Raw genomic sequence first — 18,137 nt, 5'->3', positions numbered from 1 at the left:
CGGCACTGGGGTGTCTGGGTGGCCCAGTTGGCTAAGTGTCTGACTCTTGGTCTCAGCTCAGGTCCTGATCTCAGGGTCCTAGGATTGAGCCCCGTGTGGGGCTCTGTGCTCAGCGGGGAGCCTGCTTCCCCTATCTCTCCCTCTGCCCCTCCCCCTGCTTGTGCTTTCTCTCTCTCTCTCTCTCGAATAAATAAATAAGTCTTAAAAAAAAAAACTACAGTATTGCAGGGAGGAGAAAGCATAGTGTTTTTATGTGACCCAGCACATGGCACACAGGTGAGAACTGTCTCAGCCTCACAGAGACAGCCTGACTTGATTATAAAGCATTCAGGACACAGCACTACATAACGGCTTATTAAATTAATACAAATAAATGTGTATCTTAATAAAAAATGAGGGCCTTGAGGACAATGGACGTTCTCTAGGTTGACAACGATGTTACAAAGGAGAGTTTCATCACCTTTAGTACCTCACATTTAACAGCCCAGGAAAATAAACACCACTTTTTGAAAATATTTCCATCAGAAAAAAATATTTAAATGCAAAAAAAAAAGATAGCAGTTAAAATGGTACATTTTAATTATTTTCAGGTGGAACTCCAACACTGGATTCATCCAACAAATAGGGTTTCTTGAAGTCTTTCTATTCTTGATTTATTTCTTGATTTAATGCTAGACAGGGAGTCTATCAAAATTTTGAAATGTGACAGAAACCCCTTTCTAGCAACAGCATTAGATTGGAGTCAGTTTGTCATGTGAAAGGAAGAGCTCAGGGCAGAACGGGGACCAAGGTCGTGCATCCGGCTCTGGCCCTAACAGGGATGTCGATCCGAGAGCACCGCTCTGCCTGCCCTCACAGGCGTCTGTGCCTTCAAACTGTCATCAGCTCGAGGCCCACTCCCGCTCCCCGCTGCAGAGACAAGTCCTTTGGGGGCACCCGTTCTGTCCCTGCTCTTTGTGCCCTGATGCTGAAGGGGAGAAACTTGCTCCCCTGGCCCTCCGCCTGGCATGTCTCCATCCAACTCCTTTGCTTCCTGATGGAATTCTAGGTTTTCATCAAGGCCCATCTCAAATGCTACCTCCCCTGGGACACTCCCGTGCTCGAGTGCTACACGTGGACCACGGGGAGCGGTGGGAGGCTTCTTAGTGCTCCCCCATCACTCGCCTCCTGCCTGCCCCGTGACAGGTGTCTAGTGTCCTCCACAGGGAAGCAGCAGAGCATGGTGGCCGTGAGCCCAGGCCTGGGACCTGCACACATCAAGTCCTGGACTGTTTCCACCCGTCGCACGTTGACATGTCCTCCTTGCTGAGTCTCAGTGTCCCGATTTGAAAACCCAGCATAAATACACTATTTAGTTCATAGACTGAGTGAGGATTACATGAGATACCGAACAAAAAACCAGTCCTTTGTCACGTGGGCCGTTCTCAGTGAGTGCTGGTCAGCACTGTTACGGCTACGAGCTTCAGACGCGCCTGTGTCTTTCTTCACTAGGTTGTGGGTGTCATCGGTGGACCCTTAAGAGTGCAAGCCCCGGCCTGGCACACGGGGCGTTCTTGGTGCTTGGCAGTGAATATATGTCATTGCTTTCGGTGTCACACGTGATCTTCCAGGACTGTGTTCTCCTAAAGGACTCGCACTACCCTAGCGGCCAGACCACCCTCTTCCGTGCCCTTGTGTGCCCTGCAGCGGCCTGCCTCCACCTGCTGTCCCAGCATAATTATTAGTAGCACCCTCTCAGAACTGTCCGGTCTAGACACTAACACCCTCGTTGTGAGAGGTGCCTCCTCAGTTTTATTTCCAGAAATTAAGTTCCTTGTTGTGCAAAACACATGCTACTTCTTCTTCTTCTTTTATTTTTTTTAAGATTTTATTTATTTGAGAAAGCAGGTGAGAGAATGCAGGATCAAAGGGCAAAGGGAGAGGGAGAAGGAGAAGCAGACTCCCCGCCGAGCAGGGAGCCCAATGCGGGGCTCGATTCCAGGACCCTGAGATCATGACCTGAGCCGAAGGCAGACGCTTAACCCACTGAGCCCCCAGCCTCCCCCACATGCTACTTGTGACGTTATGGGGAGCAGGCAATCAGCTGCTGTATGGGGTTGAAGTCCTTCATACAGACAAAATGTTCAGTAAATAGCTGATAAAAGAATAAATGGATGAAAATTGGGTCATTATTTTCCTTTTTGGGGGGAAATAAAATAAGGTAGAATATTGCATATGAGTCTAGGAAGATAGGAGTATTGGACCCAGAAATTCTTTCTGCCATTTAGGATTAAAGGTGGGATAACCGTATGTGGATAAAACTTTAGAGAATTTAATAATAAATCTAAAACAAGATAAAAGGGCAAGACCCAAGAAAAACCCAAGTTAAGGATATATATGCTCATTGGCCTCATACCTACTTGTGAATAATATTTTCAGGGAATGCTACAGTGAAATTAAAAAAAAAACACACACCAAGTTCAGAGTTTTGTCTTTGTTTGTATCATACCAGGCAGTGCAGCTCACTGACCCAGCCCTTAGAAAAATGGCAAGGTAGTTGCTTTCTTCGTTAATCCTCAAGCTCCTTTTCTTATTTTATTTTGCTCTCTCGGTGTTGTGCCCTCAGACCTCTCTGTGTACCCTTTTTCCTTTGTCCCCCTCCCCTGTGCACCTGTATACTGGCCTTGGCAACCCAGAGCTCTTTGTTCAATCTTCAAATACCCCAGCAGTGTTTTTCTTTCCAAGTCATTTTCCAAATTATGGAATGGAAGGTGTTATTTCCTATTAAGGGAATTTCAGGCACCAGGAAACCCACTGGGAAGAAAGGCAATCCGAGGATGAGGCTAGCGTCCTGGAACACTTCTGGAGGCAGCACACTGAGTAGATGGAAAGCATGGGCTTTGGAGTCAGGCCGAGTTGGGTCTGAATTCTGGCTCCTTGCTGTTGGCAGTGTGGCTTTGGGTCTTCATGTGTATGAACGGAATAATAATACTTGACTCTAAGGTTGCTTTGAAAATTAATAAGATTGTCTTTGTAAAACACCTAGTAACGTGTGTAGGTCATAATCTGGCGTGAGAGTTATGACTTAGAGCTTTGGAGGTGGATAGGCAGAGGGCCTAACTTTTGCTCAAAGGTAAATAACTTGACTCTCAGGCTTCTGGACAGCACAGATAGCAGTGTTTCTCTCAGGACTGTTATTAAGGCTTAAATACCTGTAAAAAGACTGACTCCAGTCCGTGGAATACAGTGAGTTCTAAATGAGGTGTGGCCTTCTCTCATACGGGTTATAATTAGATTATTCTACTATGGATGGGCTCAACGAATGACAGAGATCACTCCTCTTGTCATTATTAGTGAATCATTTGCATTTCTGAATTTCTCTGGGAGATGGAGATCTTCCTTGTTTAAACATGAGGTAGAATCCTGAATCTAATCAATCATTTTATATAATATTTCTTACATAAGGAAACTTGGTCAATGGTTGAAATCCACTGTATTTTTCCAGCGGGGAAGCGAAGGAAATGCAAAACTACAGCAAAATCACTTGACCTTTGTGTCCCCCGTTACTAGTACCGCGGTCATTTGTGTGCACCGACCCGACGTAACAAGGTGACTGAACTTGTGTTTAATGCCATCTGGGCTGCGGAGAACCGTTCAGAGCACTCAGGTAAGCCTCTGTTATGAAACAGGATTCCAGCTCACCTGCCTCTGGTCACGTACACGCGCGCGAACTTACGCTCTGACAGAAAAACAAACATTGGGTTATCTCCTCCTGCGTACTTGGGGGAGAGGAAAAAAAAGAGAAAGGGATCCGACCTTTTGATATCCACTTTCTCCATCCTGCGTCTGGCCGGTGCACCAGTAGATAAAGGCTGGAAACTCCAAGCCCACTGTGCCATTCTTCGTCCTGAACTAAAGCTCAGCCAACGCCAGACGCGAGGCCAGAAACAAGGAGCCTTACGACTCTGCAGAGGCACGTTGCCTTCCTCAGAGCGTGTGTCTTCCAAAGAGCCGCGCCTGAATGTGACTTGCTGGGATTCCGAGAACCCTTTTCTATGATCACGGTTACGATCCTTTCGGAAAAAGCCAGGAAGGAGACCACTGTCTCTGGTGGGCAGCTAAACCCAGAAGGCAGGGTGCAGTGTCGAAGGAGGACCAGCAGGACATCCGAGGTGCCACAAACCGTCTGCGTGTTGCCAGTAGTTCAAGAGACTAGGAGACAGTTGCGGATCTACTGCACTGTCACAGGACAAAACAAAAACAACAAAACCGAACGCTGAAACTGTGAAACAGACGACGGGGGAGTTGTAAACGACCTAGCTTTACTTACTTCTCTTTTTTTATCTCCTCCTGTGCGATGTGTGCTTCCCGGTCTCTACAGAGCAAAACCAGTGATGGACATTGCCGTGTTTGCCCCGTTCCCGCTTCCCTTGGCTCAGAGGCAGCCCCCGCTACGAACGTTGCTGGCATCTGTTCAGCGTTTGTCTCCCCGGTGGACTGGGAGCTGCGGCAGGGCAGGACCCCATCTTAGTCCTTTTTTCTATTCCTGGTGCCTGTCACACTGTAAACTCTCAGTAACGTCTGCTGATTGTACATAAATCAGAACCCGGACAAAACAGGGCTAAAGTTCTAAACTGATGGTCAATTTGTTAACATGATCTGAGACTCTTTTTTATATTTAAACAATTACAGACCTGACTTTTGAATCCACATGCTCTAAGTTATTTTTTTCCGGCACCCCAAAGACATTTTCAATGCACCAACCCTACAGGCCCGCTACTGAGGGGGTTTGCACAGCTGGAAAAAATCTTTTCCCCTCTTTTAATGAGATTACTGAGTCTGTGTCATGAGCCACAGCTGATATATTCAGAAGCCGCCCTAATAAATATTTTTGGGTTTATTTGATAGTCTTGGCTGTCACTTGAAACAGAAAATCAGTTCAACCCCACAGCAGTTAATATTGACTAAACGGCTCCAAACCTCCATTGCCCAATGTTTTAATCATATGGAGACAATCTGAATTTTACTGCCGTCAAGAAACAACAGGAATATCTAATGCAGGAATTAGGAATGCATATCAATTTTCACAGTGCCGTTCCGTAATTAGGAGAGTACACTTTCTTGTTGTCATTAGAGGGGCTTTCTGGTAGCCAAACTATTGTTCTGCTGTGTGTTGAGTCTATGACCGCACTGGCCTCTCTGCCTTTGATCTTTTGAGTTTCTGAAGTTGTGGGATTTAGCATGCTACACTGATAATCTGGGAAAATGTACAATCACTATAAAAGGAAATTTTCCTATTAGTCCAAGAATAATTGTTTATAGCAAAACCACCTGATAGAAACATGTGGGTGCATATCACCCTTATGAAGACCAAAGATATTTGTACAACCGAGGATTATTTTCTTCCCTCTGTACAAATCCATATGGTACTTATTCAGACATCAGTCATCAGCAACGCTGTCTCATTCAACCCCAAGAATAGAGTTCACAAGTTTTGCTCCAAATTTGGATAAAAAGAAGTTTTATGAAGAGTTAGTTATTTCATCTTCCGCAGCCCAATTACTTGAGGTCAATGGCATGTAAACTCCACTGGAACAGGGCAGCAATCATGAATGAGGTAGCCACGGAGTACGGCTTTCCTGCTTGATCTGTGCCCTGCTTCCTGCTGCTTTCTCTCCTGGAGTGAAACATCTTCCTGACTGTCCAAGGGACAGTACTTCTCCCACAGACAGAAATCTATCTCTTGCTGACCCTTAGAGTCATCTGGGGGCACCACGAATAGGGACTGCTGCACCTCATTCATTCATTCATTCATTCATTCAACACAGAGTAAAGGAGGGAGGTGCCCACTACTGACTGGACGGCCTGTCCCACGTGGATGTCTGGTTCTGTGCATGTCCGGTTCCATAAATAAAAGGAACGAGGAGGGAGAAGGAGCACTGTGCCAACATGATCTGGCCAAGGAGGAGCAGAATGTTTTCCTCCAGACAGTGACCTTCCTCTGACAAATAGGAGGGGGAAAATTCTGGATGGACTGTGACATCAACTCTTTTCTTTCCCCAAATCCTGTCCAGAGGCTGCATTTGTTGGTTAAAGTAATTCTAAGTATGACCAAGTAAACGTGTCTAACTAGAGCATTTGAACTGGAGAAAACACTAGTTTTGGGGGATGTGGAAAAACCTGACTACATATTTCACAAAAAAAGATCCATCCTTGGTCCAAACAGAGGGAAGGGAAAGTCACTGCTATTACTTTAATAAGCCAAATGCACTATGATGTTTGGCGACCTGGGAAGGAGAATGCAAGGCTACTTTACTCCTCCTCCAATTTCGTTCCATTTTCCATTTGTTCACCTCTTGATTTGAAGGCATTGTTGGACTTCTAAAAATGACTGGGACTATTTCAATGGAACTCAGCCTTGGGGAGTTGAAGCTCTAGGATTATCTAGTATTGCAGAGAGCAGGAGAAAAGTTCATCCAAATTAAACAACAACAGATTACTCTGCATTTGTACAAAATCCTTCTACCGTCCCCAGAGCAAGATGACTTCTCCCCCACTTTGGCACACACCCTGTGGGCTGCACCTTGGACTTTGGTGAAATCTCCAGCAGCACTTTGTGTACTGTTGATTTCGGCTTAGCTTAGTGGTGGAGGTCCACTGGGGGCCATGGTGTAGTAGAAAGAAGAGCAGACAGGGAGATAGGGGACCTGGGCTCTACTTGTGGTTCTACAAAATAACCAGTGAGCAGCCTTACAAGGCACACAACTTTCTGGGCTATCAGTTCCTTCTAGGTAAAATGAGAAGATTAAGTAAATTGCTTCTCTGTATCTCTAAAGTGCAGTGAGTAGAGGACATTAATACATAACATGGGTTTAGGGTGGAGAAAACAGAAAGGACATGATACACAGTGGTCCCCGGTGTGACTCGTCCAGGTCTTCCTGGAGCATCAGAAATTCTTCGTTGGAAGTAACTTCTCACTCCTCCAACGCCCTTGTACCTCATTTGTCCACATCTTTACCAGTTTTATCCAGCTCTTACCTGGTGTTCTCATTATGGACACACACGTCTTGTCTTCCCCTTTAACTATAAGCTCCTTGAAAATGTGATCTGTCTTTTGGTATTCTGCCATTTCTAACTCTGGATCCGTAAATATTTGTCAAAAGAATCAATGGTTCTAGGGAGAGTGTTTAATGAACTCTTCTAAATAATTATTACACTTAAAGATAAAATTAAGACTCAAATGCTTTATGTATCTCCATTCATAAAATTGGATTTGAACTCCTGATTCTAAAGTATTCACGGTAATGAGCTGTTCTTTTATTAAACATTCCCAGACACTCATCCTGAAGACCTTCGCTTTTTTGTCCCAGTCTACTAATGTCAAAAGCCTGCTAAATAAATAAACAAATAATAACCAGCACGGCATTTTTGTGCCTGGGATGAAAGCATTGTTTTATTTAGTTCTTAAAACAATAGTATGCAGTTTTAGACGAGGATTACTGCCTCTAAGTGCCACTCAGACAGGAGTGGAGCCAGGTTATCTGACTCCAAAGTTCATGCTTTAACCTGGAGCACACTTCTCTGGGTCCGATTATCCACCCAGCACAACGCACCCAGCCTCCTATCTCTGTGCGTCTCTAGCGTGAGCCCTACCTACTGCGAGGCAACAGAGCCCAACAGATTGAGGAAAAAGGCAGGGTGTTAGAGCTTTGTTGTAGTGAAAAGGAGGTGAATTTTATTTGGAGTTCTTAAGCTCTCACATGAATGCTTACTTAGCCACTTAGTGGCTGTGTGAAGTTAGGAAAGTTACTGAAGCTGTCGGTAAAATGTGGACAATAGCACTCACTGCAAGAAGTTTTTATAAAAACTCAATGACGTATTGTATGTTTAAATACCTAAAATGCATAGTACGAGCTGGATAGGTCCTTTCTGTCCCTTTCCTCCTGTGTCTTCCAGCATAAGCCCTGCCTTCCCAAACACAGTCCATAACAATGGAAGAGGGAGCCATCCATTTGCAGGAACACCTTGGATCCTCTGTGAAGGAGAACTTCTCCTCAGCTTGCCTGACATCCCAGATGAAATGCATTACCTCCCTAGAAGTTACCAGAGCTCACCACGGCCCCAGCCATCCTGAAAGGTGTTTGCTATCAACACTTCCATTAAGTTGAACAGAAGTGGCTCATTTTGCCATGAACAGGATTCTTCTCTGAGGTTTTTATTTGGGCGCTCAGTGGTCCAGAACTACGTTCTCCATGAGCCCAGCCCACAACGATACTTATATTGAGTAAAATCAGAAGTATTCTTTCTCATATTTTCTCCCTTAATTTATTTTTAAAAAACGGGGCCGCTGGTTGTGCAACAACAGTGATCTCTACAGGGGCACCCATCGATTCATTGGCCAAACATGAAGCATCTTGGACTAGAGATGTCAAGACACAAATGCATGGCCCCTTAGATATCTCACAGTACAGCAGGGGAGAGAAGAAATGAAAAGACAATCACAGTGCAGCCTAGAGCTCTCCGTGCCTAGGAACCCCGTGCGGTGAGTCTCTGACTCTTTAGGACGCTAGCCAGAACTGATCAGTAACCATGGCCCTCGGCCGTCCAATGCACGAGTACTTCCTGATGTCTGAAACCAGCCTAGAAGCAAACACAAAGCTGTGTGGCGTGATGTACACCTCTCCTTACAGAAGCTGGCTGGCTCAAATCCTCACGAATTGAAATTGAGGACAGCAATGGGCTTTTCTTTGTCTCTTGGTCTCGACCATGTAGCCTCAGTGTTACGTGGCAACATCATGCCCAACTCCACGTCTGATGTATGACTCCCTGAGCTGGAATCCATCCCCACCTCCGCACCGCCCCTCACCAGCACAAGCTTCCTTGGCTCAGAGGGTGGCCTATTCCATTTGGGGCAACTTCAGCTGATAGAAACTTTGCCATCTAATAAACCAAATTTACGACCCTATAGAGTGAGGTGTTTTGCATTTTTCCCCCATGGACCTTCTTTGGGTCTAGTGAAGCTCCTTTTCAGGATAATGTTTCTAAGTTCTACTCTTTTTTTTAGAGAGAGAGAGAAAGTGAGCAGGGAGGGGCAGAGACAGAAGGAGAAAGAGAATCTTAAGCAGGCTCCATGCTAAGCTCAGAGTCCATCACAGGGCTGGCTCTCATGACCCTGAGATCATTACCTGAGCTGAAATCAAGTGTCAGATATTTAAGCAACTAAGCCACCCAGTCTCCCCCAGAAATATATACTCTAAATTGGAAACTATGTACATGTGTACACACACACACACAGACACACACACACGTATACATGTATACGTATGTATATATATGTGTATAAATATACAAATATGTATATATACCAACATATTTTTTTTAAAAAGTGTGATATAGATTTATGTGGTCTTCTTTACACGCTAATAAGATCTAGAAATAGGTATAATAACTACCATAATTTTGAAGTAGTGATATGTGTAAGTGATATTTTGAAACATCTGTATCAACTGTGATGTGATATGAAAATAGCTCTGATTTCTATTGGTGACAAGGTGACGGTTCTGCTAATACTAGCATGGTATGTTACTCACATTCATAACTAAAGGGGTTGGGAAATTTCAGTTTCAGGGCAGTAGAAACAAAGATGCAATTTTTTTTTTTAAAGATTTTATTTATTTATTTATTCGATAGAGATAGAGACAGCCAGCGAGAGAGGGAACACAAGCAGGGGGAGTGGGAGAGGAAGAAGCAGGCTCATAGCGGAAGAGCCTGATGTGGGGCTCGATCCCATAATGCCGGGATCACGCCCTGAGCTGAAGGCAGACGCTTAACCGCTGTGCCACCCAGGCGCCCCCAAAGATGCAATTTTTTACCACCCAAATTCATACACTCCCCTGAATAGTCACGGCCTACTGCAAGGTAAAGAATTCTTTCAGAGATTTTTAAAAATCTGCTCTTTGCAACCACATAGAGCAAATCAGTCCTCTTGAACTCTCCTGTTTCTCCTAAATGAAGCCTTCCAATTCAAAACCGACATTGTTTCCAGAATCTTTGGTAACCTTATCACTTTCTCTGCAAGAGCTAGAGTTTGTTAATTTCCAAATTAAAGCACAGAGCCCAGAAAGTTAGCAAGCACTGCAGATGTTCTGACCAGGCCAATAACCCCAGAGGAATGAAGGATAAGCTTGCAGGACCACCTTGGCACCCTCGAAAGATGATGTTGTCTCTCACTGGGGGAGAAAAATGTGTCCAAATGGTTGATGAAGTATTTTAAAGTCAAAGAGGTAAGTTGTTTAAAAAGAGGATCAATTGACTTTCAATGACAGCTTGATTTTCTTACTGAAATGATCGTTTTAAACACAAATGTGTAACACAAGAGATCAGTAACACAAAGCAAAAAGAAGAAAACAAAGCTTTTCCCCCAGATGAATGAGTTGGTCATTTGTTTAGCCTATGCTAGATGTGTGTATTTAAAGCTTTTTGAAGACTGCGCCTTTCAGCAGAAAAGCAGGAGTTTCTGACCTTAGCGGTAAATTAGACGGAGCTAGAGCTCAACAGAGGTGCGACTAACTAAGCGCCAGTTCTGTGCTGGGAAACCAAAAGATGAATCAGAAATGGCCTCTTTCCTCAAGGGAAATTTAAAATTTAGGGAGAGATGTAAACATACAACAAAAATAATTATACAAGGAAGACTAATGCCACACTGTATTGGAGGGGGAGAAATACCCAAAATGATATAAAGAAAAGAGTTGAGCTATTATAATCAGCAGACTTAAATTGTCAGATGGTTTTGTTAACAAGGCAAAATAATACCGTAGATTTGCAAAACATCCTGTACTATCACACTCCGCAAACACCATCCTAGTTGCTAGGCTATTCTCTGTCTTTCCCATGTATTCGAGCTCTTCGCCATTATCCCCTCTAACTTAGCACGTGGTGTCTTCCGCACACATGTTATAAACAAGTGAAAAAAGGTAAAACAGACTATAGGAAAGGTGGGGGAGGGGGGTGTGGAACCCGGTTCCGCAAATTGCTTGTCTGCATTAATTTTTGAAAGCTCTTAATCTCTCTAAGCCTTAGTTATCTCACCTGTAAAGCGGGGATAATAACAAGAATACTAGGCTTTTGATGAAGAGTAGATGATACCTATAAAATATTTAACACAGAGTCGTCCTTCAAGGAACGTCAGCTATCGTCACAGAAGGAAGCATGTAGAACTGATGTTTGGGGCTGGAATGAAATACGAGTATCCACTCCCACGTTCTCTTTTTAAAGACTGAACTCAAGAGATTGCAGGCTCTCCCTAACGCCATACTGCCAGTGTGAAAAACAGGAACAGGTGCAAACCTGAGTTTCCTCACTTAATAAGTTTTAATAATAACCAGATAACCCTCTCCTAGGTCAAAGGAGTCTTAATACCATTCAGCTCTGTGCAACACAGTGATGCTATCGTCTGCTATTGTCAGGTTTCTCTGAAGGTTACATTCTCTAAATTCACGGAAGTGAGGTATCTTAGGTACTTTTTCCATATTATTTGCCAAGTTGAAGTCTTGGATATATACATATTTGGAGCTACACATTTCTGTCTTGCTCCAAATATTTAATGAGGAACAACGAGAGGTGCTCTCTGCAGGCTTGAGGCTGTGGCCCCGGGACATGAACACATCCTCAGCAAAGGGGTTAAAATGGACACAATATATTTTTTCTCTCCAGTAGTAGGCTCGAGGGTGAATATTTTTCATCCATTTATACTCTATCAAATAAGGCACTCCTATGACTATAGACTTAAATCAAGCAATCAAGATTATTTCCGTATACACAATTTTAACCACTTAGTGACAAGTTGGTGCTATAGAAAGATGTTTGCTTGTTGTTGTTTTTACATGTGTGGGTAACCGGCTTACCCAGGAATTAAGTGCAAAAATGTATGTGGAAACATAACATAAAGGATCATGCTAGTGATAATAACCATACTATTTTATTACTGTTGCCGTTGTTACTGCTATACAAAGAAGGAGCTCAGTAGCTATACGTTGAGTGAATGCTTGCATAAATGGTTATATTCTTAGCTGTCAAATGTTATGGTTATAACCAATTGCCTAAATCAATAAAACTTGCAGAAGATAAATCCATGGAGCTGTGGTAGAGATTAAATTACATGTTATGCAGAATGCGTCTAGTATACTCTGGCATGTGTTAAGCACTCAACAAATGTTAGATGAATTTTAATTTGTAAAATGAAAATATGAAAATTAAAATGCAAATAAGGGGAAATTAAAGATAGCTTGAAAATTTGATGAAATTTAAATTCCTAGAAAAAGCAGTTGGCATTGAAATCTCATTATAGAGCTGCTGGATTTTTATTAACTGTAAGTACAATATCACACATCTATCAACTTTCCTGAAACGCTGCTACTACAATTAGAAAATATAATGCATTATCCAGGGTGTGTGTTGTAATTGCATAAAAGCAGAGTGAGGTGGCGAGTTCCCCGTTGGTGATAAGATTAGCTTCCTCCAGCTTTTAGAGCCACGGCTGCAGAACCAGGTGGAATAATTTTTAATGCAGATGGTATTTGTACTACACAAAGTCAACTCGGCTTAGCATTTCAGTGTGTTCTCTTTTTCCCCTCTCTCGCTGTTTAAATAAATTATAGGAGTGGAGAATTTTAGCTTGGAACTGCTACTAGTCCATAACATGAAAGTCATGTTTGTGAATATTTGTGCTCTTGGCGTCATATCCTTCAAAAACTCTCTTTTGGGAGAATTTTTTCATGAAGTCATGTCTTTCCTTTGTCTCTAATTCCCTTGCATTCCTAATTCAGAAATGTTTTCTTAGTGTCACAAGCCCTCAGGTATGTCTTCTCCTGAGGGTCACTGCATCTGCCAGCATACTACGACCTTGCTTTGCCTCTCAAACAGGTCAGAGCCTTCAGGGAGATTTCCCCTTCAGCCATGGGCTTCCTTTATTGCAAAGTAATCTAGAAACAAGAGACGGAACCCAGAGTTTCTCTGACTCGAAGGAGCTGGGAAGAGCTGCATCAAAACCTGAGAAACATCAGGAGAGCTCTCAGCTCTCATCAGTAGAGGTCTAGGACTTACCTCTCCCTCCCTGGTTGCTGACACCCACTCTTACAGCCTTGTGTTTGGTTCTGCGGTGACCCTGCATGAATGTTCTCCCTTCGCCCCAGCTTCCGCAGCAGCCCTGGGGCACTGCGGCGTTCCACACGGGACATGGGAGTGCGCAGAGGCTAATCAGGCTGAGAACGGGGGAGACACACAGTGACCTCCCTTTCTTCCCAGACACAGAGAAATCTTTACTTTGTCCTTGAAAAACCTTTGCTTTGATTCAAGGACACTGCACCTCCCAGCAGAGGACAGTGGCCCCAGAGAGACGTGCTTCCTAGGCTGAGCCCTGCTGGGCAAACCCTGAGGGTCCCAGATTCACTTTCCAGAAGCCTCAACACTACCCTTTCCTGGCACAGAGGTCATGGCTTCCCTCGCCCTCGTGTGCCCATCCCCAGACCAACATCCCTTCTGCCTCCTCTTCTCTCAGGAGAATGCTCTTTTCTGGGCCTCCCAGACTGTTTTAAAGCCCCTCTGAGCTGCACTCTACAGCCTTCAGACGGAGAAGCAAGTCACGCGGCATTTGAACCAAAGACGGCAAAGAGACACGGGTGTTCCTGAAGCTAAAACCACCAGCCGAGCTAAATTAGGATGAAGCATGCAGGAATTATCACTGCCAGTTGCCCACTTTAAGAGTATTTCTCTCTTCTGTCACATTTATAGTTTGTCCCTAGAATATGGCCGATCCGTGAAAGTAACGACAGTGTGAGGCTTGTTGGCCATGAGTTTTTAAAGGGCTGGACTAGGTGTAGTAGGGATTAGGTTTGACCATCTCTGAGATTCTAAAATGTAGATGCATAATTTTTATTTTTTTAGCACCTGTCTTAGACTCTGGGAACCACTAAAACAATCTCTTCCAGCTCTTCTGTTTTGAAGCCAAATTCACTAGGGTTCTAGAGACGCTATTGACTGTCAGTGTACAAAATGTACCCTTGTGGCCCTGAACCTACCTTTGAGAAACACTTAAAACAAAGCCTCGGTGTATGGATAAAGCAAGCGGTTCATAAACATTTCACCTGGAGAACCAACTCAAGAAACCCTATTCTCTCTCTTCTTTTCTCCTCTGTATTCTACTTCTCTTTCTCCCACCCATCTCCTAGCAGAGTAAAGATAAAGTCCACTTGATAGCTTCATAGAATGAAGCTTCAAAGAAAGAGAAGTTGAGTTCTCTCTTAAATATGCTGCTTTCCTTATTTGCCAGGCAACACAACTCTGGAGGCAAAAGTAGAAACAAATCTTTCTGAATGGTGTATCCCTTATTAAGTAAGGCTCTAGACTCTGCTTTTCCAAGGGAAGAAGGTATGTACAGTTAGACCGGTTTAGCTATTTTGGAGATTGGAGTCTCCCCCTGGTCAAGAGGAAACGCCACTTTTTATAGTCTGCATGCTGCCCTCTCCTGGCCTACGTGTACGAGAGTGTTAACAGCACATCAAATGTATTTATTCTCGTCCCATACCTGTGTGCAAGCTGCATGACTACACATGAGAGTTTGTTCAAAATGTTAGGGAAATCTCACTAGAACTTTATACTTGAAGCTTATTTGAGGAAATGGACTCATGATTCCTTTGACTGTTGGATTCATATTCAAGGGTGCCAATCTTCACACCATCTCCCCTCACACCCATGGCGCTTTGAGCTCTCCCTGTTCATTCTCTCACCGCCACGTGGCTGTGGCAAGTCAGGGCTCCACATGAGCCGGGCCCGATGGACGAGCTGGCCAATCAGACATATTCCCAACTAGGGGGTGGCCATGGGAAATACCTGTGTTTAGATTAGTGGTTTGAGGACCATACTTTAGCCTGACTTGTTATCAAAATTAATTCTACATATTATTAGGTCAGTGTGTCCAATTTACAGAAAAGAGAACTCGGTGGTAGGAAGAGAAACAGCTAAGCAAACACAGGGGTAGATGGCCCAGAGGCCAAGTTTATAATTGTATACTTTCCCCTTCGAAACCATTTGTCTTATTTGCTGGCTCTTTGTGTGACTTGTTTTAAGCCCAATACTTGGCACATTTGGTTGCGATAATTTATCACTTTCTCCTAAATACTTAAAGGACCCTGATACTGAGAAAATGCTTGCAACCTGGCCTGACTGCTGTAGTAACGTTGGCCTACAAACGTGGCTGGTCTAATCTGCTGTGTGCTTGTGTGGCCTCTGCAGCCTCTCCGGGTTTGTCCTTGACCTAGGCCGGCCAGTCCTCCCCATATCAATAAGAACTTGGCGCCCAGACTGGAAGCCTAATTCCATTCCTTTGCTTTAGAAGAAGAGGACTAAGGAAGAGGTGTTTACTTTAAAGAGGTTTAAAGGCATGTACCTTGTTTAAACTTTACCAAACTTACAACTCGCGGGTATCTAAAGCTCTAGCTGGCTATAGTAAAAAGCACAGGGAATGAACTTTTGATTACTTCTGTTGGTGACGACTGATAGCACAAAACAATGAGTAATCAAAGCATTATTTACATTTATCTTTGAAAAGCCGTCAGCGTCTCTTAGTCCAGACAAAGTGTGTATATATATTCAGCCTCACATTGACTTTGTCACTACTGACATACGCAAAATTGCTTCGGAGATTGAATGGCAAGAGAGAAATGGGTCTCAATTTATTTCAGATATTATATTTACAGATTGAAAAATGTTTAGAGTGATGCAAAACTACACTTTTAACGGCAAATAAAATTTAGTTGGGTCAATTAATTAGCATTAACTTAAATAGGGAAATTCTGGACAGTTTCCTTTGTGATGTAAAAAGAGAAAAATGTTCATCTATAAAATCAAAATGCTGTCTCCGAAATAAAACATTCACTTGCCATGTGTATTCTTTGACATGATTTCAAAAATACCCTGTTAAATCATTCAAACTTGGCACTGGGCAAAAATATGAACAGTTTTCAAGACTCCACGGTAGAGCTAAGCATGCATTTTCCTTAACAACAAAAGAAGCTGTTAATTTGATTTAAAAAAAAACCAGGTCAATGTAAATTCTCTGTTGTGATATGTAAAACAAACACCTTTCTTATATCTTCCTTATCTACGTCGGGCAGGCACACGTCTTGGATAAGGAGTGCCCTAAAAACCAGGCATGACAGAATGGGGAATTGATTGTGAATTACCAACGGAGGGTTTGAATACGTTCCACCAAGAAAGCACTGAGAAGAGTGCTAATAAGACAACACATTCCATTGGTCCTTGCACCTGCCGCAACGCCCGCCATTCTCTTGTGGAACTGAGTCCCGATCTGTGTATGCTCCTTACTGCAGGAAAAGCTCTTTACCCAGGGATTCAGAGCAGCTATACACCAGTTATTCCAGGATCGCCCAAAGCAAGACTAATCTTTTCACTTAGCCTTCATTCAATCCCCACTGGCTTTTCCAAGGCAGAGACTGAACTCATTAAGCAATGTTAATTTAATCACAAGTAATCAACAGGAAAAAATAAAAGTTATATAACCATCTTCAAAATTTGAAATCAAATATGGTAAAATCCCAGGAAATAGATTTTTTTAAAACAAAATTCATGTCTCAACATAAAATGAATAAAGACAGGAAAAGAAATGGCCAGATGTCTACCGATTTTAGTATCAGATAAAATCAAACCAAAAATGGGCATTTCCTCACAAGTATCCCATTTATGACACCGTTCCAATTCATGACTTTTTAACGTAGTAATACATGAGGTCTGGGAGCTCCTCCTGCCTGAGGGTGCAGAATACAAATGCATTTTCAGGTCCTGAGACAAGGTGGAAATAAAGCAGGTACGCAAGGAGGGTCACTGACCGTGACACTGAGAGACCTGTCCCCCTTCTCTCTTTCCCTCACGCCCAGCGAAGCGGTACAGCGCCGTGTCGCTTCGGGGCTCGGTCCCCGTTGGCCCCGCGCTTTAGAGACCAAAGCCGCGCTCAGGTCCCCTGGTTCCTGCCCCGCAGAGGAGGGTGTGAACCTGACACAGGTGGGAGCGCTCCAAGCCTGCTTGCTCACCATCAGACGCCGTCTGACGGGCTCTAGGTCGCGACCAGAACGGAGGTCGCCAAGACCTGTTAAGTGGGCAGCACGACACCGCGCAGGTACTGATGCCGTTTCGGGGAAAGAGACGACGGTCAAGTCTGAAGGTCTCTGCTTTCCACCCACGGAGAATTCGGTAGGTGAATCCACCCTGTGGCCTCCAAACGCACGTTAGCAGCTTTCAGGACCGGGGTGACCCGGGGTGGACACGCGCTTTCTGCTCTGACCGCCGGGACGCAGCGGGGTCACCTACTTCTAAGCGCCGAGTGACGGGAGAAATCGGAACCGCGTCTGCGCCCCGTTAGTCGTGACAAGCTGCGTACCTGCAATGACGCGACGGAAGCCGCCGCCTCGGGTCCCTCTCGTCTGCGCCACGGGGTCCAGGGCGGGCTGCGCGCCGGCTCTCGCTCGGCCGCCTTCGGGGGCCCGCGGCCGGAGCCCCGCGGACGCGCATGCGGAGGCGCGCGGGCCGGGGCGGCGGGGGGCGCGCGGGGCGGCGGGGCGCGCGGGCCGGGGCGGCGGGGGGCGCGCGGGGCGGCCGTGCGCCCGGGCTGCGGCTCGCAGACGCGCACCGGCCGAGGCTCGGCTCTGACTGGCGCGGCGCTGCACCGGGACAGCACCGCGGCCGGGGATTTCTATTGGCTCCGCGCGCCAAACAAATCACACCGCCGCCCCCCTTCTCGGTTTCACTCAGCGCTTGTTTCTCATCTAAGCCGCAAACATCGCAGCCACACACACTTCACTCGCTCGCGATGTTTCTCTTCTCCTTCCAGGCTGGATTTACAACCCTGTGGTCAGCTGAAACATTTTTTTTAGCAGACTTCCAATCCAAACCTTCTTGTTTATGCAGAGAAATTCTCCATCCCTAAACCCGCAAAACCGCTCCTTCCCCTCAGATCTTCCTCCTCCTTTTGTTGATGGGTTTGCAATGTGAAGAATGTACGGAGCCCGAGTGCGATGCGTCCGCGAGTGCGCGCACACACATGCACACACACCAGGCTCCTTTTGTTTTGAATAACTGAGGCCAATGAA

At 44.8% G+C, this 18,137-nt stretch overlaps 1 protein-coding gene across 1 annotated transcript in view; it reads right to left on the bottom strand.

The window, feature by feature from the left end:
• GREM2 (gremlin 2, DAN family BMP antagonist) overlaps positions 1 to 17,595 on the bottom strand; it is a 104,684-nt gene extending 87,089 nt beyond the window's left edge. The window contains exon 1 of the mRNA XM_045795809.2: positions 17,429 to 17,595. Within this exon, the coding sequence (XP_045651765.2) occupies positions 17,429 to 17,559 (131 nt within the window). The 5' untranslated portion in view covers positions 17,560 to 17,595. The remainder of the gene's footprint in view (positions 1 to 17,428) is intronic.
• Positions 17,596 to 18,137: the final 542 nt, after the last annotated feature.

Source organism: Ursus americanus, chromosome 2 (assembly GCF_024610735.1).
Source record: "Ursus americanus isolate L20-20 chromosome 2, mUrsAme1.1.p, whole genome shotgun sequence".
NCBI lineage: Eukaryota > Metazoa > Chordata > Mammalia > Carnivora > Ursidae > Ursus > Ursus americanus.
This window is presented reverse-complemented; position numbering and strand designations above follow the sequence as displayed.